Raw genomic sequence first — 22,601 nt, 5'->3', positions numbered from 1 at the left:
GTACTGCACCGGCTGATCCCTGTCTGTGGGCGTTGGCACGGAGGGGCGCCCACGGCCGCTCTGACTGCTCCTTCTCGCACCACTTCCTCACTGCCAGTTATGGGAGTGCTGTGTGTGAGCACGCTTTAAAAATGCCCGTGTTGGCCAGGGTGTGCATGCTTTTTTGGGAGATTTTGTGTTTGGTGGTACCGGGGATTGAACACTGGGCATTCACCCTGAGCTCTGTCTCTAGCCCTTTTTAATTTTTTTAAGACAGGGGTCTCACTAAATCAAAGAGTTGCCTGGGGTGGGCTGGGCTTAAAGTTGCGATCCCCCTGCCTCAGCCTTCTAGAGTGTTGCATTACAGGTGTGCCACCACCATGCCCAGCTGGGAGTTCCGATTCCTTTTTTTTGACATAGACTTTCTTCCATTTTAACTTTCTTTACAATTTTCATTTTTTTGGTACTGGGGATCGAACGCGAGACCTTGTTTTTGCCCTTGCCAGGCAGGTGGTGGCACCACTGAGCTACATCCCTGGCCCTCATTTTTTAACTACTGTGTTTGTAGTACATAATAGTTGCTTTGTGTACATAACACATTTTAACCCTTTTTTTGCACTTGATCTTAGCCAAAAGGCCGAGAAATGATTTTAATTCTTTATTTTTACCCTCTTCCCTTCCCTCCATCTCTCGTCCCCCTTGTGCTGCTATAACATGAGCATGCGTGTATCACTGTGGCATGAAGTCTTTTAACTCTTACGGGAAGATACCTAGAAGGGGAATATCTGGGTCAAATGGAATTTCTAGTATTAGTGTTTTGAGGAATCTCCGTACTGATTTCTAGAGTGGTTGTACTAATTTACATTTCCACCAACAATGCAGAAAGGGCCCCCCAAGCCTATCCAGCATTTGTTATCCCCTTTGTTTTTCCTTTCCCCTCCCCTCTCCTCCCCTCCCCTTGGTTTTTGAACCAGGTATGTAGTACAGGCTTGCAGCAGTCCTCCTGCCTACATCGCCTCCTGAGTGCTGGAATTGCACGCGTGCAGCACCATGGCCAGCTACATTCTTGATTTCTTGATGATAGCCATTCTTGAGAGCTTGTTGGAAGGTTCTAGCAGGGCAGTGCAGCTACTTGAATGCCCTTGACTGTGGAAAGGGTCCTTCTCTATTGGAGGTGATCATCTTCTTGGACCAAGCGCAGAGCTTTGGGAGGGATGCACAGGGGGCAGTGAGGTAGGAAGGGGCCACCTGTCCAGCCAGCCAGACCAGCTGCATGGACGTCACAGCCAGTCACCCTCGCATCCGGTGGCAGCTGCTCTTTCTGGAGTGAGGTCGAGACTCAGTGTTGTTTAAATTTGCACTTCTCTAGTGGCCAGTGATATTGAACATTTTTTCATGTATTTCTTGGCTGTGTGAACAACTTCTGAGAAGTGTCGGTTCATTTCAGTTTCCCAGTTTTTGATTGTGTCTTTAACTTTTGGGACGTTTAATTCTTTTGAATTCTTCATTTTCTAGGTATGAGTCCTCTGAGGAAGCGCTGGAAAAATATTTCCAGTTCTGTATTTTGTCTCTTCACCCTTGGTGGTTCCCTGCTGTGCAGAAGCCTTTTGAATCGACAGTGATCCCATTTGTTTACTCTTCGCGTTGCTCCCTGTGACTAGGGTTCTGATTAGAACGTCCCTATGCCTGTGTGCTAGGGCTTTTTACCCGTTCTGTCTTCCAGGAGATTGTTTCCGCTTTAACATTGTTTCAGGGGGCATTTGAGACAGGGTCTCGGAATGTAGTACAGGCTGGCCTTGAACTCAGTATGAAGCCAAGGGTGTCCTCGTACTTGTGGCAATCTTCCTGCCTCAGCCTCCCAAGGGCTGAGATTATAAGCATGTGCCACCACATCTCTGGCTGTTTTAGATCTGAGCATCTAGATCTTCGATCCATTTTTAGTTATTTTAGTACATGGTGAGATATATGGGTATATCTTCAATCTTGTGCAGGTGGATAGCTAGTTTCCTCAGCACATTTATTAAAGAGGCTGTCTTTCTTCCACTGTTTGTTTTTGGCTTTTTTTTGTCAAAGATGAGATGGCTGACTGTGCCTGGGGTTGTTTCCACATCTTGTGCTCTGTTCCACTGATCGACGTGTCTTTTTTTGTGCCTTTACCATGATGTTTTGGGGAGATCTAATTCTTAAAGTTTAAAATGGTGTTTGAGCTGAATGTGGTAGTCCATGCCTATAATCCAGCACTCAGGCAACTGAGGCAGGAAGGATTGCCCCAGGTTTGAGCCCAGCCTGGGCTACGTAGTTGAGTTCAAGGCCACCCTGGACCACATAGGAAAACCCCATCTCAGAAAACTAAAAACTAAAACAATACCAAAAAACCCCAACACTGGTACTGCAAACACATCCTAATGAAAATTAAAACAAAACAAAAAAATACTGGCTGATTTAAAAGTATACTTAGCTTTATTACCTTATTCAAATTATGTAACTTTTAAGTAGAGCATCTAAATGTATAGAGAAGGAGCTAGGCTGAGGTGGCAGCAGATATTGGTAATTTTTGATCAGATGAATGATTACCTAAGGTACTGATGACTGTCAGGCCCCAGGAAGGTTTACCTCCTTGCAGTATTGATTATGGTGCCGGAGGGGGGAATCATATGTAAGCTATGTCTTTGGGCCCGATCCTACCTTCCATCTATGTATTTTTATTTTTTTGGTACTGGGACTCAAACTTAAGGACTCACACTTGCCAGGCAGACACTGCACTGCGGAGCTACATTCCCAGCCCTACCATCTATTTTTATATGGTCTGAGAGCCAGTAATAGCTTTTATTGATGAACATTTATATTTATAGTTTGATGGTGGCATTACATTTGAGAATCCCTACTAAGTGTTCTATCAAAAAATTCTTTTCTCATTAGATACCACAAAAATATGTACTCAGTTTATTTTGAATTTTGTCAGTAAAGTTTTTGTGAACTTACCTCTTTTCTTTATTATATAAATACCCATATTATGGCCAAGTTTTGCCTCTTGGTTGGCAAAGCCCAAAATATTTACTCTTTGGCTATTCCTAGAAGTTTTCAGCCCTTGGGCTAGATCAGTGATGGCGAACCTTTAGAGCCTTCAGTGGTACAGCCAGCCTGTTCTGGCACATGTGCCATAGAGTCGTCACCACTAGCCTAGGGCATTGTGTCTTCAGGGATGTGTATCAGTGAGTTTTGTTTTCCCTCTGAGTTCAAGCTTTCAAGATAGAAGTGTCACTGTGCTTCTGTCTTCTAGAGTTTTACTCATTATTTCCTGAGTCCTCGGTCATCTGTGTAGGGTTGCTTGTGGTAGCAATGAGAGACAGATTAATGTGATTGTGAATTTCTGCCTTTCCTACTACTTCATTCACCTTTTTATTAGTAGTATTTGATGATTTCCTTATGTGAACTTCTGCACTGTGGCTTTTAGTCCTGGCTGTGCATGGGAATCATGCCAGGGGCCAGTAGACTTGTGGTAACCATGGCCTCTTAAGTGACCTTCCAGGTACATTTTGTGCACATCAAGAAAATCGTAGTCCTTTGTTTCATTTCTTTTAAAACAGATGCCAGCTGGGCATGGTGGCACATACCTGTAATCCTTGCACTCATGAGGCTGAGGCAGAAAGATCATGAATTCAAGGCCAGCTACATAGTGAGATTGAGGCCAGCTGAACTACATAGTGAAACCTTGTTTCCAAAAATCCAAAGGAAAATAAAACAAAAAATACCCACCAAAAACCAATAGATGCCAGCATTCTCTGTGTTTCTTTTTTATCTTGGGAATCTTACCATTGCCCAGAAACTTCATTTTTGTTTTTTTGTGACCATACAGGAATATGTTTAGTTATCAGATGATGAATATTGAGTTTCCAGCTATAGTGAATACCTTATTATGTCTGTCTAGATATATTATCTGTGAGATTAATTTCTACAAGTAAAGTTTTTATATTTTTAAGTTAGATGAGTATTACCAGTTGCCCATCAAAGAGATACATACTCTCAGCAAGATACTGCATGAGCTTTTGCGTGTTGGGTGGCCCTGATCGACAGTGGAAAGCCACTTACTGTCTCTCCTATAAATGGTGGAGGAGTTTCAGCATAGCATCACAAATGCAGATGTCTGGTAAAGGGAAGCAGGAATATGCATTTTTAACGTTACTCAGAAGAATCTTATTTATATATCACCATTACATAGATTTTAAGTAGATACCAAATGATAAAACCTTTGCCATATTTTCTCTTATTTTAGAACAGTGCCCAAACCTCGTGTTAAAAAGCAGCCTAAGATCCAGCGTGGAAAAAGAAAAAAGCAAGATTCTTCTGATGATGACGATGAAGATGATGAAGCTCCCAAAAGGCAGACGCGTCGGAGGGCGGCTAAAAATGTCAGGTGATTTTGTGTCCCCGGAGCTCTGCATTGGTGGGAGAGTCGCAGTGGTGTCAGAATTTAGTTTTGAAAAGGTGAAGGTTATGCATTTGCTAGGTGAAAATAACAACCTATGTACTACAGTGTCTTTCAGAAATCTGGTCAGCCTTCTTGGAAGAAGAATGGTGTTGAGCCAAGTGAAATAGCCCGCTAGTAGCAGTTAGTAGTAGAAGTAGGCAAAGTAGAAGCAGCTCGTTTCAGACTGCTTCAAGTTCATGTCCTTTCTTAATGGTATTATTCTAATTTTATAATTCTTTTTTTTTTTTTTTTTTTGGTACCGGAAATTGAACTCGGGACCTTGTGCTTGCAAGGCAGGTGGCAGCATCACTAAGCTAAATCCCCAGCCCCCTAATTTTATAATTCTTTAAGGGAAAATGTTTGCATTATATTCTCACTTTAGAATTATTCTTCTGAATCCTACAGATTTTTCTGAGGTCCAGTTCATGTATTGATATTTGATTATAATAATTTTATGAAACAGTAATAGACTATGAAGCATTAACAGTGAAATAGATGTATTCAAAAATTAATATTTTACCTGATTGAAATTAAAAGACATTTAATTTTCTAATGTAGCATGTGCAGATTTCTTTTGATCTACTTGGAAATGGTGAAACTGAATTCTAGATATATTAATTACTTGTCCATTGTAGTCCGTTAAGAACTACAAACTAGGACTAGGCTTTAACCATGCTGGTGTGTTAGCACATTTTCTTATTAAATGTATATAATCCCAAATTAAGTTTTTCTTTTTTAGACTCCCAAACTTTTGTTGTTAATATATTATGAAAGGTTATAGTTTATGTTTTATTACTGGAAGTACATTTGTGAAAATTCCCAGTAGTTTGGTAATACTTAAATTTCATCATCTTGTTATTGGGAGACAAAATATAGAGTTGAAACATTTAATCTTCCCTTTTGTTGAAAGCAGCAATTTTTCCTTTCATTATTTCTTTTCTTCTTTGGAGTAGTTTCCTTGTTTACATAGTAATGAGGTGGTACTAAAAAATGATATATATATATTTTTTTGTACTGAGGATCGAACTCGGGTCCTTGCACTTGTGCAGCAGGCAGCCAAACCACTGAGCTAAATTCCCTGGCCCTCTAAAAAATGAAAGGGAAAATACAGGTGTCTTAATTTTCTATATCTTGTTTACACAAATTAGTATTAAAAACGTTTTTAGTTTGAAATATGAGTGAGCCTTCTTGCATGTATCTGTGAATGTGTATCAGTACTTTAAGTAGGGAAAAAAGTAGCACTGAGTCCACTGAATCGCAAGTCTGTAAAATAGCATGTTGGCTGATTTCGATCCCCAGTACCAAAAAAAAAAAACCAGCGTGTTGGAATCAGTAGTATCGTTCTCTGTTCCAGCAGTTATGTGTGGAAGTGTTTAATTGTGAAAGTATAGTTTCTCATTGATTCAGCATTTTTCATGCAGTTACAAAGAAGATGATGACTTTGAAACTGACTCAGATGATCTCATTGAGATGACTGGAGAAGGAATTGATGAACAGCCGGATAATAGTGAAACTATTGAAAAGGTCTTAGACTCCAGACTGGGAAAGAAAGGAGGTACGTGTGTTTGGGGAGCAAAAGACTTCTTTTATATCTGCTCAGTAAGGCTCAGATTTTATGCATTTTAATAAGCTGATGAATGTTAGTCAACATTTAATTTGTTCTGAAAAGTGGAATTCTGTCCTAATTGTCATGTTCAAGAACCGAGGACAAAGGAATGGATCTGCCTTTGAGATTTTAAGTGAAACTAGTATAGTGTTAATGTTTATAAAGCAGTGATATAGTAGAGATATTTGCTCAGTGAGCAAATCTGGGTCTAGTTCTTTCTGAATGTCCTCGTAAAAATATTGAAGTGGTTAAATACATATATGGATAATAGTTTTTAAAATGTAGTTGATGCCAGACAAGGTGGGGCACACTTATAATCCTAGCGCTCAGGAATCAGAATTGCCATGAGTTTGAGGTCAGCCTGGGCTACATAGGGAGTTCAAGGCCAGCCTGGACTGCATAGTGAGACCCTGTCTCAAAGAAAAAAAAGAAAAGAAATAGGTGTTTGAGATACTTAATAACTTAGTTGCTTTAAAGTAACCTTTTCATAAAAGAAATATCAAAATATTACTTAATAGCTTCATTTTTGGCCACTTATTCTGGTTTCATTTGAGGTAAAAGTTAACAGAACTTAGGGAGGGTGGGTAAGTGAGGGGAGGTTTTTCTTCTTTTCTTTTAGATAGGATTTCACTCTGGCCTAGAGCTCATGGTCCTCCTCCCTCAGACAGGTACTGTGTTGGGTTCATAGGTATGAACCATGTCATCTGGCAAGCTCGGAGGGCACTTTGATCGTGTATTCTCCTGCAGTCCTGGGAAAGAGGGATTTCGTTGCTGAATAATTAGGGACCAAAACATAGGCTGTTGCTGCTCTATTTTTATTATGTTTTGACAGGATTTCTTTGATTTCATCTGCAAATTTCGCACAAATGTTAAAATTGGGTTGGTAGTTTGAAAACACATGAGATTATTGATTGAATTCATACTATGTTGTGAGTTTGTGCTTATTTCAAGTCACAGTTTTTGGTGGTTCACCCAGAAAGACTCTTTACACAGTTGCTTCTTTGGGAAGCTTTTCAGTGTCTGGTTTCATAGCTGCTTCTAAAGTGTACTGAATTCTTCTGCAGCCACTGGAGCGTCCACTACAGTGTATGCTGTTGAAGCTAATGGAGACCCGAGTGGCAGCTTTGATTCTGGGAAGGATGACGGTGAAATCCAGTACCTCATCAAGTGGAAGGGGTGGTCTTACATCCACAGCACATGGGAGAGTGAAGAATCCTTACAGCAGCAGAAAGTGAAGGGCCTCAAAAAGCTAGAGAACTTCAAAAAGAAAGAGGATGAAATCAAACAATGGTACGTCTTCCATCATGAATTCCAGAGCTCTTTCTATCCTAGGGAAGGGAAGGTTCTAAAATAATGCACGGAGAATACAGCTACTTAAGGTCTTAGATTTTTTTGCCTTGATCATCTGGACATGGAGCCATGTACAGTTCTACTTGTAAAATTATGATCTGAAGACACTGTGTATTTTTGTCTGGCTACTAAGTTTTTAGAATTATCACCTAGCTCAGTGAGCACTGTTCACCCATCATCCCTTCAGTCCTCACAGCAGAGGAGTAAGAGTTGTAATGTTCTTACCCTGTTTTGTAGATGGGAAGAATGAGGCACAGAGAAACTCTGCAAGTAAACCCAGGGCCTGAATTTTGGCCCTTGAGTCAAGCCCATTCCTTAAAGTACCTTGTTATTTTCCTATGGGAAGGCTGGCATGCTTTCAGTGTAAAGAGATGATATTGTAGAACTCTGGATTATGTATACTTATAACTAATCCTAGTTTTACCAATCGACAGGAATTATGTGAGAGTGTTTTAAAGAAAATTGGCTGAATTATAAAAACTACTAAAGGGACAGATGCCTTGGGTTTTTACTCTGATATGTGTATATAGATCTCTAGAATCTAATTGATATATGCTTTTTTCTCTTTTCTGTTCAGGTTAGGGAAAGTTTCTCCTGAAGATGTGGAATATTTCAATTGCCAACAGGAGCTGGCCTCAGAATTGAATAAACAGTATCAGATAGTAGAGAGAGTAATAGGTAAGTACATGGAAACTCAGCCATGTTTAAACTCAAAAGAATAAGCACTTGCTGTTAGGAAAAAAGAAATTAAAAAATGTATTTGGAGGTCTCCTTTTTGAGACCAGACAGACAGCTAGATTTATTTTGAAGAAAAAGCTAACAAGATGCACTCATAAATTTGTGTCTGAAGGTGACAAAAAGAGGTGACAAAGTGGTGGTGGGGTTATTGGCTTGGACATAATGTATACAGGAGAGTAGAGTGCCTTTTTTTTTTTTTGGTACTGGGGCTCAAACTCGGGTCCTTGCGCTTGCGCAACAGGCGGCAAAACCACTGAGCTAAATCCCCGGTTGCCTTTTACTGAAAAGGAAAGATGAAGGGAGGATCTGATTTGAGGTGTTGTACTCAAGAACTTAGTGTGATACTTTAGTCACCTAAGGGAGAGTATTTTGAAGGCTGGAACATAGGTAAGCTGGAATTTAGAACTTTTAGTCTGGGTTAGAGGTTTAAATTTGAGTATTTGGTAGTGGGTAGGTAGTATTTCAAGCCTCAGGTTTAATAAGATTCTGCGAAATAAAATACACATGGTGAGAAGATGAAGCCGGAGAGAGAACACACCATTGTATGGGAGTTTGAGGGAAGCAAGTGGAGCAGGTAGAGAAGGATCATCTGGTGAATACAGGCACGCCGAGGGGGATGCCGGACTGGAAGCCTGGTGGCCACCTGTGCTGCGGTGGAAGGAATCTGTTAGTCAGGGCCGATGAGTATGGCCTAGTGAAACGGACCCACGTGATGGTGGGGTGCAGACCTGATTGGGGTGGGCCCAAGAGTTAATGAGGGGGTACCAAGAGAGTCATGGGGGGAATTTTACTTTAAAAGAGAACATAGAAATGGGGTGATAGCCTGAGAGGGTGGTGAGTGAGAACAAGACTATTTTGAGACAGGGTTTCATTTCATAGTCCAGGCTGGCCTTCACCTTGCTGTGTAATAGCCCAGTAGGCCAGGCTAACTTCATACTCGTGATCTTGCTGACTTAGGCATGCATAGTACCACCATGCCCCTCTGAGAATAAGACTTGACTGTTGTTTTGGTGGTACTGGGGATTGAACCCAAGGCCTTCACGTTGAGCTACATCCCCAGTCCTTTTTTATTTTATTAAATTTTGAGGCAGTGTGCTGGGGATTTAGCTCAGTGGTTTTGCCACCTGCTGCGCAAGCACAAGGACCGAGTTCGATCCCTGATGCCAAAAAAAAAAAAAAAAATTTGAGGCAGTGTCTTGCTAAATTGACCATACTTGACTTGAACTTGGAGTTCTCCTGTCTCAGCCTTCCAGAATGCTGGCATTACAAGTGTGCACCCCCACACTTGGTCAGAAAGAAGTCTTTTTTCGGTCGTACTGGGTAGCTGGCCACTCCCACCATCACCCTGCAAATCACAACTTATGCAGGAGAAAGATTGTACCCAGGGGGCTGGGGATTTAGCTCAGTGGTTCCGGTGCTTACCTTGCAAGCGCCAGGTCCTGAGTTCGATCCCCGGTACTCCCCCCCAAAAAAGATTGTATCCAGGGAGTGCTGAGCTACATATCCCTAACCCCCCACCCCCTTTTTGGTACCAGGGATCAAACTCTGGACCTTGCGCTTGCAAGGGAGGTGGGTGGCGGCACCACTGAGCTAAATCCCCAGCCCCCTAACTCTTTTTATTCTGACTTATTATCTGTACTCCAGGACCTGCAGGTTATGTAAAGAATTTTTTTTAAAATCAATACTGTACATTTTCTTTTTATTTGTCATTACTGGAGGTTGAACCCAGGGCCTTCACACTGACAGCCTCAGCCACTTTTTAATTTTTTATTTGAGGCATGGTATTATTAATGTACCCAGGCTAGTGTTGAACTTGGAAATCTTCCTGCCTCAGCCTCTCAAAGTGTTGAGATTATAGGTCTGTGGCACAGGGCTGGCCACAAGTTTTTTTTTTTTAAAGATGTGATATAGTAAATTACACTTGTGTTCTTATTGATAAAAACTTTTCCTCATTTTACTTGCTATGGTTGTAACTTTTTTGTCTTATTTTGGATTTGTTTAGCGGTGAAGACAAGCAAATCTACATTGGGCCAAACAGATTTTCCAGGTAAGCAAGAGATCTTGTTTATAAATGTTCAGCATTTAACAGCACTTCATGCTTTACCAATTACTTGCAGCCTTTGCCACCTGGTATTTCACTGGGTATGCCTTTAACAGTTGTTGATCTTTTATGTATATGGTACAGCTCACAGCCGGAAGCCAGCGCCTTCCAATGAACCTGAGTATCTATGCAAATGGATGGGACTGCCCTATTCAGAGTGCAGCTGGGAAGATGAAGCTCTGATTGGAAAGAAATTCCACAGCTGTATTGACAGCTTCCACAGTCGGAACAACTCAAAAACCATACCAACAAGAGAATGCAAGGTGCAGTGGTTGTTAGCTCTGGGTTTTCAGGGAAAGGATTAGTCACATGGATAAAGAGAGGAGAAAATATTTCAAGAGTTAGATGATGATTTCTATTTTGAAGTGAAAAAAGATTTAAATGTGACCATAAAGAAAAATAATTATAGCAGAAGGAAAGGATGAGTTGCAAGATGGCTGTCTTAGTTACCTTTTTTGTTGCTGAGCCAAACTACCCTACACCCAAAGTTAAAGGAGGAAAGGTTTATTTGGCTCAGTTGGTAGAGGTTTCAGCCCAAGTCAGGTGGCATGGCAGAGGGACATCACAGAGAAACAGTTCATGGCAGCCAGAGGCAGCGAGCAGCAAGCGACATTAGCCCTTTTTCTGTTCCTTATATTTTATCCAGGCTACCCGCCCTTAAGCACTCACATTGGTGGTTGAGCACCCCTAATCCTACCCAAAACTATGCCAAACTGGTCAGTGGGCTGAGTAATGACACACCCTTAATCCCAGCATCACACACTCTAGGTCAGCCATCTCTGAAAAGGCCCATCCATGACAGCATGAGGCCATAAGAATGACTCTGCTGATTTCTTTAATTTTGTAATTCGTAGAAGTAGGTATATTAGGGTAATATTTAAAGATTAAACACTTTAGATGAGGGGACAGGTAAAGGGATGTCTGAATTGTAAGGTAGAAACAAAATATACCATCCTTTTTGTTTGCTAAGTTGGTTGTTCAGGTGGAATTTATTTCATTTGGAGGGGGTAGGCATGGGTCCTCAGAATGGTAAATGTATATGTGATACATGCGCTCTGTTTCTGAGAAGTTGACGTTCATGTTAACAGCACCAAACTTGTGTCTGTAAAAACCAGTGTGACTGATTGCAAGTCAGGTTGAGTTCAATAGTGAGTCTGTGGCCAGAGAAGTCCTGAGGTGTGGAAGTCAGTGAGCTCTGTGCCATTGGAGGGGTTTCAGGAGAGAGTTTTCATGTTGGAACTGGCCTGAGAAGAGTGGATTGGTGTATGATGGAGAGACAAGATGGGGCCCATGGGACTGCTCTCCCATGAAAGGTTCCAAGAGAAAATTTTTATAGTAGAAAGGTACTAAGAGAAAAACTTCTGTAGTGTAGATCCCAGGCTTGAAAAGGGAGATGATACTGGTGAGTATATTTAGGTGAAAATATCTGTGCCTTGACTACCTTGAAGGAAGGGCAATTTGCTTTTGTTCTGTGGGTACTGGTGGTACCCACTGAATAGAGCAGCAGGGTGAAAGCAACATTTTATTTAGAAAGCCTCATCCAATGGCTGTGTGTAGGGGACTCGAGCCTGAAGGTCCACCCATCCAGTCAGATGTCATCGAAGGTCATGAATGAAGAGTTAGTGTGCGGGAAACGGAAGTATTGGCATGGATGGGTGAACCATTTTGTTGCAGGTTTGGCAGGAGTGGATGGATGGGTTGTGTTTGGGAGTGCGAGTGAGAAGTCAGCTTCTGTTCACTGCCGGTTCTCTTACGTAGGAAGCTGAAATTCTCCATGACCTTATCAGTTAGTGTTAGGGTCACATTTCTCATGACAGGCTCCTTAGAGTATTCCTCTTCAGAGAAATGTTCCCTGAAGAAAGACTTGTGATGGATTATTCCTGAGTAAATTTCTCTTGTACATTCACATTATAGACACACATGATTAAATTTTGAAAAGTCATAATTAAGAAATTTATATAACTTTTGATCCATTGTTTTCCAAACTGTTTTGTTCGCTAAATCCACATTATGCAAACAATGAGATTTAGTCTTACTACAGTGCTATTCTTCAAACGTTGGCAATGAAAACAGCAACTTTTCCTTCAGAAAATCAAATTCACATAATTGGGGGCCTTAAGGTAGCGGACTACCTGTCAGAATTTATAAATCCTTGGGCCGGGGATTTAGCTCAGTGGTTTCGCTGCCTGCTGCGCAAGCACAACGACCCGAGTTCGATCCCCAGTGTCAAAAAAAAAAAAAATCTAGAATTTATAAATCCTTTTGTAATTATAGGATCATAAGGTTATCCGTTTAGCTGCATTTAGGGTATGACAGACTTTCCTAGAGATACTTGATTTTTTTGAGATTTGTAGTCTAAGCTGGCTTTGGACTCACTAGTTAGCCCAGGCTATCCTCAAACTCATGGTCTTGTGCCTCAGCCTCCCAAGGTGCAGTGCCCTGCTCTGCCTGTTGTGTACTCTTTAGAATAAGACAGCATAAAGATAACTGCTGCAGTGTAGTAGGCGTGACACAGAAACCAAGGGCTCTTTAGTGTTGTCCACAAACTGATTTCAGGAAAGGAGCATTGTAACCAGAACATCTTACTTCAGTATGCACCTCAGGAACAGCGTACCAGAAAAGGGGCGCAGGTCGGAGTGGTGACTGATGTGTGTGAGCTCAATTTTTTGCTTTGACGTGGAGCATATAAATTGAGGTAGGATTTTAATTGAGGAGCAGAGAGAAAAGTTTCTCATACCTGGGCTTTGTTAATTTTTGCCTTTCAGGCCCTGAAGCAGAGGCCACGATTTGTAGCTTTAAAGAAACAGCCAGCATATTTAGGAGGAGAAAACCTGGAGCTCCGAGATTATCAGCTAGAAGGTCTCAACTGGCTTGCTCATTCCTGGTGCAAGTAGGTTAAAAATGTGTTTGGCATTGTCTTTACTGATTGTGGCCTTGGTATGGTTACCCTAATTACAAAGTACTGGGGATCCATCTAGGCCTCAAGAATTTAACAACAAACAAATATACTGTATGTATACTATAAAGAAAATTGGGTGCATTTAAGATTTATAGACATTTGTATCCTCATTCTCCCTTCAGCCACTTTGTTCTTTTCTGTATTTTTCCCCTAAAACTAGTTATTCTGTGGGAAACAATGTCGTTTTCAAATTTTTTATTTCTTCCTTTAGGGTCTATTTATTTTTTTTGGCACTGGGGATGGAACTCAGGACCTTGCGCTTTCGAGGCAGGATTAGCTAAATCCCTGGCCCTTCCTTTAGTTTTTTTTTTTTTTTAAGATTTCTTCCTGATGAATTAAATGTCTTGTTTTTCTAGTGAGTTAGTTGCCTTTAACTTGTGTTTTACTTTTAGTCCTCTCTGGTTCCCTGGTTAAGTACATAGTACATATGTGCAGACCACGGACCCCACTTATTTACTCTCAGTGGCCCTATTTTATTTATTTATTTATTTATTTGTTTGTTTATTTATTTTTTGTACCGGGGATTGAACTCGGGTCCTTGCGCTTACACAGCAGGCGGCGAAACCACTGAGCTAAATCCCCGGCCCCTCTTCAGTTTTTTTCTTACATTTGGATATTTTTTTTCTATTAATAGCCTCTTGAGATATAGCCTGTTGTTTTGGAGCAGTGTTTCTGAATCTGTGGTCAAAGAAGCACCTGCTTTTGAATCTTCAAAGGTGCTTGTTAAAAATATAGAATCCTGTGCTCTCTCCAAGATATTTACCTTCCATGGATCTCCGGTGAGGTTCTAGAAATCTGCTGTGCGGCCTGGGTCTCGTGTAGCCTGGTATATTTAGTATGAGCTCTGTGTGCCGGGCTGGGGATTTAGCTCAGTGGTTCCGGCTCCTGCCTCGAAAATGCAAGGTCCCAAGTTGGATCCCCGGTACCAAAAAAAAAACTAAACAAACAAGCTCTGTGTGCCTGCAGCACGTAGGTCTCGGGTCAGTGCAGGTGGCCTGGAAGGACCCAGTGATGTGCAGTAGAATGGGTGGGCGATTTGAACAGAGACACATGATTGGCAGGCTGCAGGAGTCAGCAGCAGTGGTGATAGCCTGTCTGCTCATGTTTTCTGTATTGATGGGCTCTAAGGTTGCACACTGTACACTTCTGTAATAAAATTTGCCTTCTCTGTTAGAGGGGATACCCTGGGGAGAAAATAGAATTCAGAGCCCTAAGTGCAAAGTGCAAAACATAGTCTGGTCAGGCTCTTACTGTAATCTGAATCTTGACTCTTACAGATGTCTTGTCATTCTGCTGTAACCCGACTTCTAGTTTCTTCCTTACATAGGAGGCTTAAATAATTGCAGATAAGGAAAATATGATTGAGACTCACACTGATGCTTTCTGTGCTGTCATTATAATTTATGTACATAGTAGTTTTTGATAAGCTAATGATTCTTTTGTTTTGACTTTTTCTGCAGAAGTAACAGTGTAATCCTTGCTGATGAAATGGGCCTAGGAAAGACCATCCAGACCATATCATTCCTCTCCTACCTGTTCCACCAACACCAGCTGTATGGACCCTTTCTTATAGTCGTCCCTTTATCCACCCTCACCTCATGGCAGAGGGAGTTTGAAATCTGGGCACCAGAGATAAACGTAGTGGTTTACATAGGTGACCTGATGAGCAGAAATACGGTGTGTAAACAAAAAGAGTTGGGGTAGAATCTGTATTATAAATGTTTCGGAAATTGATCTAAAGTCTTTGGTAGAATTATTAGTAAAGTCTTAATAAAATTATTCTGACATTATTCTGTGTCCCAAAGATTAGTAGTTTTGTATGTAATAAAAATGCCTATCAGTGATTCTTTCAAAATATGATTACTATTTATTTATTTATTTATTTTTGGGTACCAGGGATCGAACTCGGGTTCCTTGCGCTTGCAAGGCAGGTGGCAGAACCAATGAGCTGAATCCCCGGCCCAATATGATTACTATTTAAAGAAAAGTAATAGCATGGGCCGGGGATTTAGCTCAGTGGTTTTGCCGCCTGCTGTGCAAGCGCAAGGACCAGAGTTCGATCCCCGTACCAAAAAAAAAAAAAAAGAAAAAAAAAAGAAAAGGAATAGCAGGTGATGAATGGGAATCTTGCTTAGGTGGATTGCAGTATTATTTTTCCTCGCCCTCTTTGTGCTCCTAAGACCACTTTGTATAAAGATTTTAAAATGGAGTTAACACCTTGTGAAAAGTTAATATTATTGCTGTTTGAACAGAGATTAATTAAAATAATTCAGTTCTTAGAGTTTATTTCCTAGTCTCTTAAAGCAATTAAGTAGCTTAACTTACAAGAAGGAAGTAAAAGCAAAGGAAAATAATACATTTCAAGGTTGCAGAAATGAGAATTATTTGTCTTTTACTAAACTTTAATGATCATAAATTTAGTATACTGTAGTATAAATTTATCTTTGTTTAGCAAATCTTTTCTTAATGACTTTTAAAAAAGTGTTTACAATATGCCAGGCTGGTTTGTTGGGTGCTTTTATGTATGCTACCTGTAACCTTCACAATAGTCTTCAAAGATGATGGTAGTCTTGTTTGGTTTGTGATACTAGGGATTGAGCCCAGGGCCTTGCACATACTAGGCATGTGCTCTGCTGCTGAGCTACATCCCCAGTCTGTTAAAGTTGATTGCAATCTTTCCAAACCAGGATAGCTAGGATGTGGCAGAACTTGAGTTGGAGAACATAGGTATATGTGGTCCAAAGCTTTGTTCTTCTACCAATGTATATGAACATTTTTCTAGGAGATGGCTTTATAGTAAGAGCAAGCCATCAGAATCCTTAGACATTTTAGATATATGCTATAATAATAATATATTTTTATGCTTTCAAATGTATTTTTATTAAATATATTCATTAAGATTAATTCAGTTCCAAGTGTGGTGGCACATGTTTATAATGTCAGCGCTGGGAGGCTGAGGCAGTAGGATCATCCCAAGTTTGAATCCAGGATGGGCTACATAGTGAGTTTAAGGTCAACCTGGATTACAAAGACCCTGTCTCAACAACAACAACAAAAATCTAAAAGCCCTTGCCCATTTCATTACTCTAATTATGACTTTCTAGAAATATTACTAGTTAGCTTTGTTTATTCATTTATTAATCATTAAAAGATAGAAAATTTAAAAAGCCTGTAATCCCAGCACTCGGGAGGCTCAGGGCAGGAAGATTGTGAATTTGAAGCTGGCTTGAGCTGTGTAGTGAGCTCTTATCGTGAGAGAGAGACAGAGACGGAGAGAGAGAGCGAAAGAGAGAGAGAGAATTTGTTGAGTTAGAGACATTTTTGTGGTGTGCAGTACGCTTTTTCTTTGGTCTTATTTGGTCATTAACTGCAGGCACTCATTGTCTTGATCTCAGATTTTTTTTTTGTACTGGGGATCAAGATCGATGCGATCTTGATCTCTGATTTTTAACTTGAAAAACTGCAAGAACTTTGTCCTTAACTATTTTGCTTGCTTACTTTCTGGATATACTGGGATGTGTTAGTTTTTGTATTCTTTACAATGACATTTTTTAATTGTATTTTTATCTATGAGACTGTTTTTCCTTTTTCTTGGTCAGCACATCTCTCTGTTCTGTGATTAATGAAATTTCTGACCCAGCCTGAGGTTAGAACTTGTTTTTCTCCTTTAAGAAAATGTTAGGGATTTGGGAAATCTGTTTAGTTCAGGTCACCAGGGATTAATTGCTTGATAAATGCACTTTCTCAGTCAAATGTGTTTGGGGGTCAGTTTATTTGTATTTTGACAGTAAAGTTTTTACTGCTTATTCATGTTTTAGTCCTTCCTACATGTTTTGGCTACTTAAGCCATTTCAGAATGTGTAAGCTGTTCATTCAGTTCTAACCAGACTTATTTGACATGTTTCTGTTGCATTCATCACAAGACTTCTGTGATACGAGAAAATAGAAGTAGACATTGTGTCTCAGTTACATTTTCTTTTACAGATACGGGAGTATGAGTGGATTCATTCCCAAACCAAGAGGCTGAAGTTCAATGCACTTATAACCACATATGAGATTCTTTTAAAAGACAAGGTGTGTAATTTGTTAACTATACTCAATCTTAGCCAAAAAGCTGAGAAGCAATGTAATTTGTTAACTAAAAGGCCACATCTCGTCCAGTGACTTGTTTCAAACAGTAAGGGTTGTGCCTTCCACTTGCCATGTTATTTTTCTTTCTTTGTTTAAAAAGAGCACACGAACAAACAGATTCCTCAAAGAATGTTGAAATTAGAACTCGAAACAAAACCTTGCAACTACAAAGGAATTTAGGTTGCCTTGTCCAGTTGAATCTTGGGAAAGGGTATGAGGCAAGTGACCGCCCGAGATGATAGTCCCTGGAATCGGCTGGAACACCCTCTGGTGCGTTGCCCGCTACATCATTGTCGAAGCCTTACTCTACACCAGTTGATGTGCATAGTCTCTGAAAAATTCAGCTTTTTAAGTATACCCCTTCTACAGTTACTAAGAAATATATCTGGTGAATAATAAGTGCAAACAAGTTTAATTTGGTGGTTCTTGGTATTTCTGTGCTTCAGGGCATAGACAAGAAAAGAAACTTAATTAAAGGCAATGTCTTTTTTTTTGTTGTTGTTCAACTTTTCAGTGTTTGTGTTCTTTTTTGGGGCATGCAGTATGCAGTAATAGCTGGTGTAAGAGACCAGCTCTTTCGAGTAGATACCAATCTGGCAACTACTGGAATAAACAGAAGAAACCTAATATATATATTAAGTCAGTAAAGAATAAATGTGACTCTTTATACCTCTGTGATGGTATTTGTGCAAAGTTAATTAACTCTTGAAAGCACTTTGGGTTCCTTCTGACCTGGTGGCTCGTTCTGTTTTGTTTTCACTTTAGACTGTGCTGGGCAGTATTAACTGGGCCTTTCTGGGAGTGGATGAAGCCCATCGGTTGAAGAATGATGACTCTTTATTGTATAAAACTCTGATTGATTTCAAGTCCAACCATAGGCTCCTGATTACGGGCACCCCTCTTCAGAATTCCCTCAAGGAGCTCTGGTCCTTGCTGCACTTTATTATGCCGGAGAAGTAAGCTCCTTCCTGTGTATTTCAAGAGATGCTAAAATGTTTGAAATGCCAGTGATTTTTTTAAACTTTCTTAATAGACCTCAGGGAAAACAGATGGACTGGTTTGGGGAAAGAAAACATTAAACTTTGGAAGGAACAACAGAATAAAGTCATTCATAATAAGTAATAACAGGCACAGAAATCAGCCTATTAAGGAGGAAGGCATATTACTACCAAAAATTTGAGTTAGTTAAGACATTTGGGAAATAATTGCTAGATGGGAGGCATCATTTTTACTCTTGTTACAGGGTAGTCAATATAATTGAGATGAAGTGAGTAATGCAGTCTGATAACCATTTATGTATACTTTAAATCCACATTTTTGAATACAGAAACATCACCTTGTTAGGTCCTACTCAAATCACTATTAAACTGTGGAATGTCTTTTGGAAAGATTTTTGGTTTTTTTCGTACCAGTGATTGAACTCGGGACCTTATGCTTTCGAGGCAGGTGGTGGAACCACTGAGCTAAATCCCTGGCCCCTTTTGGAAAGATTTTTATAGAAGAAATAATATGCCCATTTCATAAGACTTAGAACTATCCAGTAGGGTCCAGTGATACTTAGAGTGCAATCTAAATTTACCAGTTGGGCTGACCCTGCTCAGTCTGACAGCTTGACAAGATTTTGACTTGTACCACATGTCATTACGTGTCAACCACTCCACTGTCTTTCTCTCTCTTAAACATGCTAAGTCTCTGTGTTTTGACTTGGATTTCCATAACTGCTAATGATACTGAACATACTTTCATTTTATTAGCTATTAGTCTACGGTAAAGTGTCTTTGTGATTTCAAAAATTGGATTTTTATTATGAATTGAAGAATATTACTTTTTTTTGTGTGTGTGTGTGTGGTACTGGGGATCGAACCTGGGTCCTTGTGCTTTCGAGGCAGGCGCCGGAACCACTGAGCTAAATCCCTGGCCCGAGTATTACTTTTTTTAAATAAAGCTTTCTAGGTACAAGTGTTCTTTCAGTATATGATTAGCAATTTGTTTTGGTATTTGGCTTGTTTTTCATTTTCTTTTTTTTTTTTTGGGTGGGTGGGGGGTTTTTTTTGTACCGGGAATTGAACTCTGGTTCTTGCGCTTGCGCAGCAAGTGGTGAAACCACTGAGCTAAATCCCCAGCCCTTTGATTTTCTTAATCTTGTCTTTTGAAGTCCAAGTTTTTAACTTTGATGAAGTATAATTTATCAGTTTATTTTATTGTGCTTTGGACAATAAGACAGTTTTGCTTAACCAAAGGTCACAAAGACATTTTTATTTTTTACTTATTTTTTTTTGGCTTTTGTGAGACTGGATCTCCCTATATAGTTCAGGCTGGCCTTGAACTCACTATGTAGCTCAGTCTGGCCTTGAACTCATAGTGATCCCCCTCCCTCAGCCTCCCTAGTGCTGGGATTACAGGTGTGTCCCACTGTGCCTGGCTATTTTTATTTTATGTATATATTTTTTAAATTATTTTTCTTTTGAACAAAGACATTTTTATTTGGATAAGTTGTAGCTCTTATATTAGATCTGTGTTCCATTTTTGTTGTTTCAGGGGAATTTTGGGGGAATTGCTCTTCCCTCAGTTGTTGAATTTTTTTTTTTTTTTTTAGGGGGCGGTACAGGGGATTGAACTCAGGACCTTATGCTTGCGAGGCAGGCGGCGGAACCACTAAGCTAAATCCCCGGCCCCTGTTGAATATATTTTGTCTGTTGATTGTCTTGGTATTTTGTTGATGATCAAGTGAAGCCATAAGTGTGGCGATCTGTTTCTAGACTGTTGAATTTGTTTCATTAATGCATGTTTCTGTCTTTATGTCATTACTGTACTATTGTGATTAGTTTTATTCTAAGTTTTAAAAAATTTTTTTACTGTGTTTCAGAAACTTCATAAAATTAGAAATTCTGATTATATTTTAGGAGAAATTGTTTTCTTAATCTAATTTCATACTATACTAGAGTATAGAACAGTGATGGCAAACCTCTTAGAGCTTTTAATGGTAACAAATAACTGGCTGCGGCATGTATGCTATAGGTTGGCCACGACTGGTATAGAGCTACAATTAAGTTTTGTATATTGATCTTGTATTCTGCAGACCTCATAAACATTTTATTTCTACTTTTTTGTGTGTTGTAATGTTTTCTACCTATGATCATGTCTTCCGCACATACAGTATAGGCTGCTATTACTTTTCCACTCTAGTTGCTTTTTTATATCTTCTTGGGTTATTGTATTGGCTAAACCTCCATGTTGAATAGAATTGGTGGGTGCAGGATGTTAACTATAGATTGGTTTTGTTTTTTTGAGATAGGGTCTTGCTTTATGGCCAGGCTGGCCTGTAACTTGTGATCCTCCTGCATCTGCCTCCCAGTTGCTGAACTTAGAGGGCTCTGACACCATGCCCTGCTAGCTATGGAATTTTTGTAGATACCTTTTGATACATTTTCTCCTATTCTAGTTTTTGAGAGCTTTTGTAATGAATGGGTGTAGGTTTTTGTCAGTGCTGTTTTCGAGTCTGTTATGATGACAGATGTCCTTTATTCTACCTGTATGGTAGAGACTGTATTAATTGTTATTTAGATGTTCCACCAGACTTTCATTTCTAGCATAAATCTAATTTGTTCATGATGTTCAATCCATTTTATGTATTGCAGTATTCAGGTAGTATGTTGAAAAATATTTTTACAGGTGTGTATTTGAGACCTTTTAAGTGTGTGAGTGTGTGTGTGAGTATGAATACGAATAGATAATAGTAAAAGAGATGCCTGGCTTTATCAGGATCACAGAATGGATAGGGAAATGTTCCTTTGTTTCCTAAAAGAGTTTTAAATTTGGTGTTATTTTTTCTTTAAATATTTGATTAATTCACAAGTGTAGCCATTTGAGCCTTCAGTTTTGTTTGTGGGAAAATTTTTTAATGACCTACTTCAAGTTATAGGTTATTCACATTTTCTATATCTTCTCCAGTCAGTCTTGTTAATTTATATCTTGGGTAGAGTTTGCCAATTTCATTTAATTTTCTGATTTATATACATAAAGTTACAGTATTCCATTGTAATCTTTGTTTTCCTTGTAGTCTTAAGTTTTAAAAGATCAGTAGTGACCAAAATTGTTTTTGGTTTTGGTATTTTCTGTAATTTCTTTTTCTTGGTAAGTTCTAGTTGAAGATTTAAAAATTTTATTGATGTTTTCAAAGAACCAATCTTTGGCTTTGCTGTTTGTAAAAATCTGTTTCATTTCTCATTTTTTTTTTGGTACTGGGTATCGAACTCAGGTCCCTGTCCTTGTGGGTCAGGCGGTGGAACCACTGAGCTAAGTTCTCGTCCCCTTTTGTTTCTATTCTCATCTGTTTCCTTCATTTGATGGTTTTCATTTTCTTTTTTCCTTAAGATGCAGCTTGATTATTATTATTTTTTTAAATTCTTTTATTGGTACATTTTAGGTATACAGTACGTTTACATTTACCATTGGGTGCTTGTACCTGTACATGACGTATCTTGGTTCTTATTTTTTTCCCTATTACCTGTGGGCCCTTCACCCGCTCTACCCTTCCCTATTTACATAGATTTTGTTTCCATTTTTTTTCTTTTCATTTTCATTTTCTTTTCCATTTTTTTTCTCCTCGTAATTTTTCCTTTCCCTTCTTTCCCCTTCCCCTCTCACTTCCCCTACCCATTTGGACCTTTTCCTATTTCAAATTATCAGTTATTCATTTTAATCATTTTAATCCTTATTTACACTGTCAGTTTCTCACACTAGAGAAACTATTTGGTATTTACACATGTGTGTCCTATTTCACTTAAGAGTATGGCCTCAATATGCATCCATTTAGCTATAAATGTCTCTAGTTTCTCGTTCTTTATGGCTGAGTAGTACTCCATTTTATAAAAAAAACACATCTTCTTTATCCAGTTTCTAGTTGATGGGCATTTGGGCTGTTTCCAAGCTTTAGCTATTACAAACTGTGCTACTATAAACATGGGTGCATATATATCGCTCTGGTGTGATTCTTTTAATTCTTTGGGGAAGATACCCAGCAGGGGAATAGCTGGGTCAAATGGGACATCTAGCCCTAGTTCTTTGAGGTATCTCCATACTGATTTTCATGGTGGTTGTACCAGTCTGCACTCCCACCAACAATGGAGAAGGGTTCCTTTCTCCCCACGCCACAGCATTTGTTACTGGTTGATTTCTTGATAGCAGCCATGCAGCTTGATTATTGATTTAAGACTTTTTGTCTAAACTAGATATTTAATGGTGTAAGTGTACTTTTATGCATTGCTTT

General features: G+C 39.5%; 1 protein-coding gene across 7 annotated transcripts in view; it reads left to right on the top strand.

Moving 5' to 3' along the window:
• Chd2 (chromodomain helicase DNA binding protein 2) overlaps positions 1-22,601 on the top strand; it is a 145,517-nt gene that overhangs the window by 49,610 nt on the left and 73,306 nt on the right. For 6 of the 7 annotated variants that reach the window (XM_087188349.1, XM_087188346.1, XM_021264781.2 and 3 more), the window contains 10 exons: positions 4,253-4,393; positions 5,869-6,002; positions 7,118-7,343; positions 7,981-8,081; positions 10,144-10,188; positions 10,327-10,505; positions 13,008-13,132; positions 14,662-14,878; positions 17,186-17,275; positions 18,098-18,288. In XM_087188349.1, the coding sequence (XP_087044475.1) occupies positions 4,253-4,393; positions 5,869-6,002; positions 7,118-7,343; positions 7,981-8,081; positions 10,144-10,188; positions 10,327-10,505; positions 13,008-13,132; positions 14,662-14,878; positions 17,186-17,275; positions 18,098-18,288 (1,449 nt within the window). Of the gene's footprint in view, positions 1-4,252; positions 4,394-5,868; positions 6,003-7,117; positions 7,344-7,980; positions 8,082-10,143; positions 10,189-10,326; positions 10,506-13,007; positions 13,137-14,661; positions 14,879-17,185; positions 17,276-18,097; positions 18,289-22,601 lie in introns of those variants that run through there. The other variant, XM_087188350.1, reaches the window with a different exon arrangement.

This window comes from Heterocephalus glaber, unplaced genomic scaffold (genome assembly GCF_053883595.1).
Source record: "Heterocephalus glaber isolate CG9 unplaced genomic scaffold, H.glaber_assembly_v1.0 deba00001531, whole genome shotgun sequence".
In the NCBI taxonomy this organism is placed as follows: Eukaryota; Metazoa; Chordata; class Mammalia; order Rodentia; family Bathyergidae; genus Heterocephalus; species Heterocephalus glaber.
The sequence above is the reverse complement of the archived record's forward strand: the minus strand, read 5'-3'. Positions and strand labels throughout refer to the sequence as shown.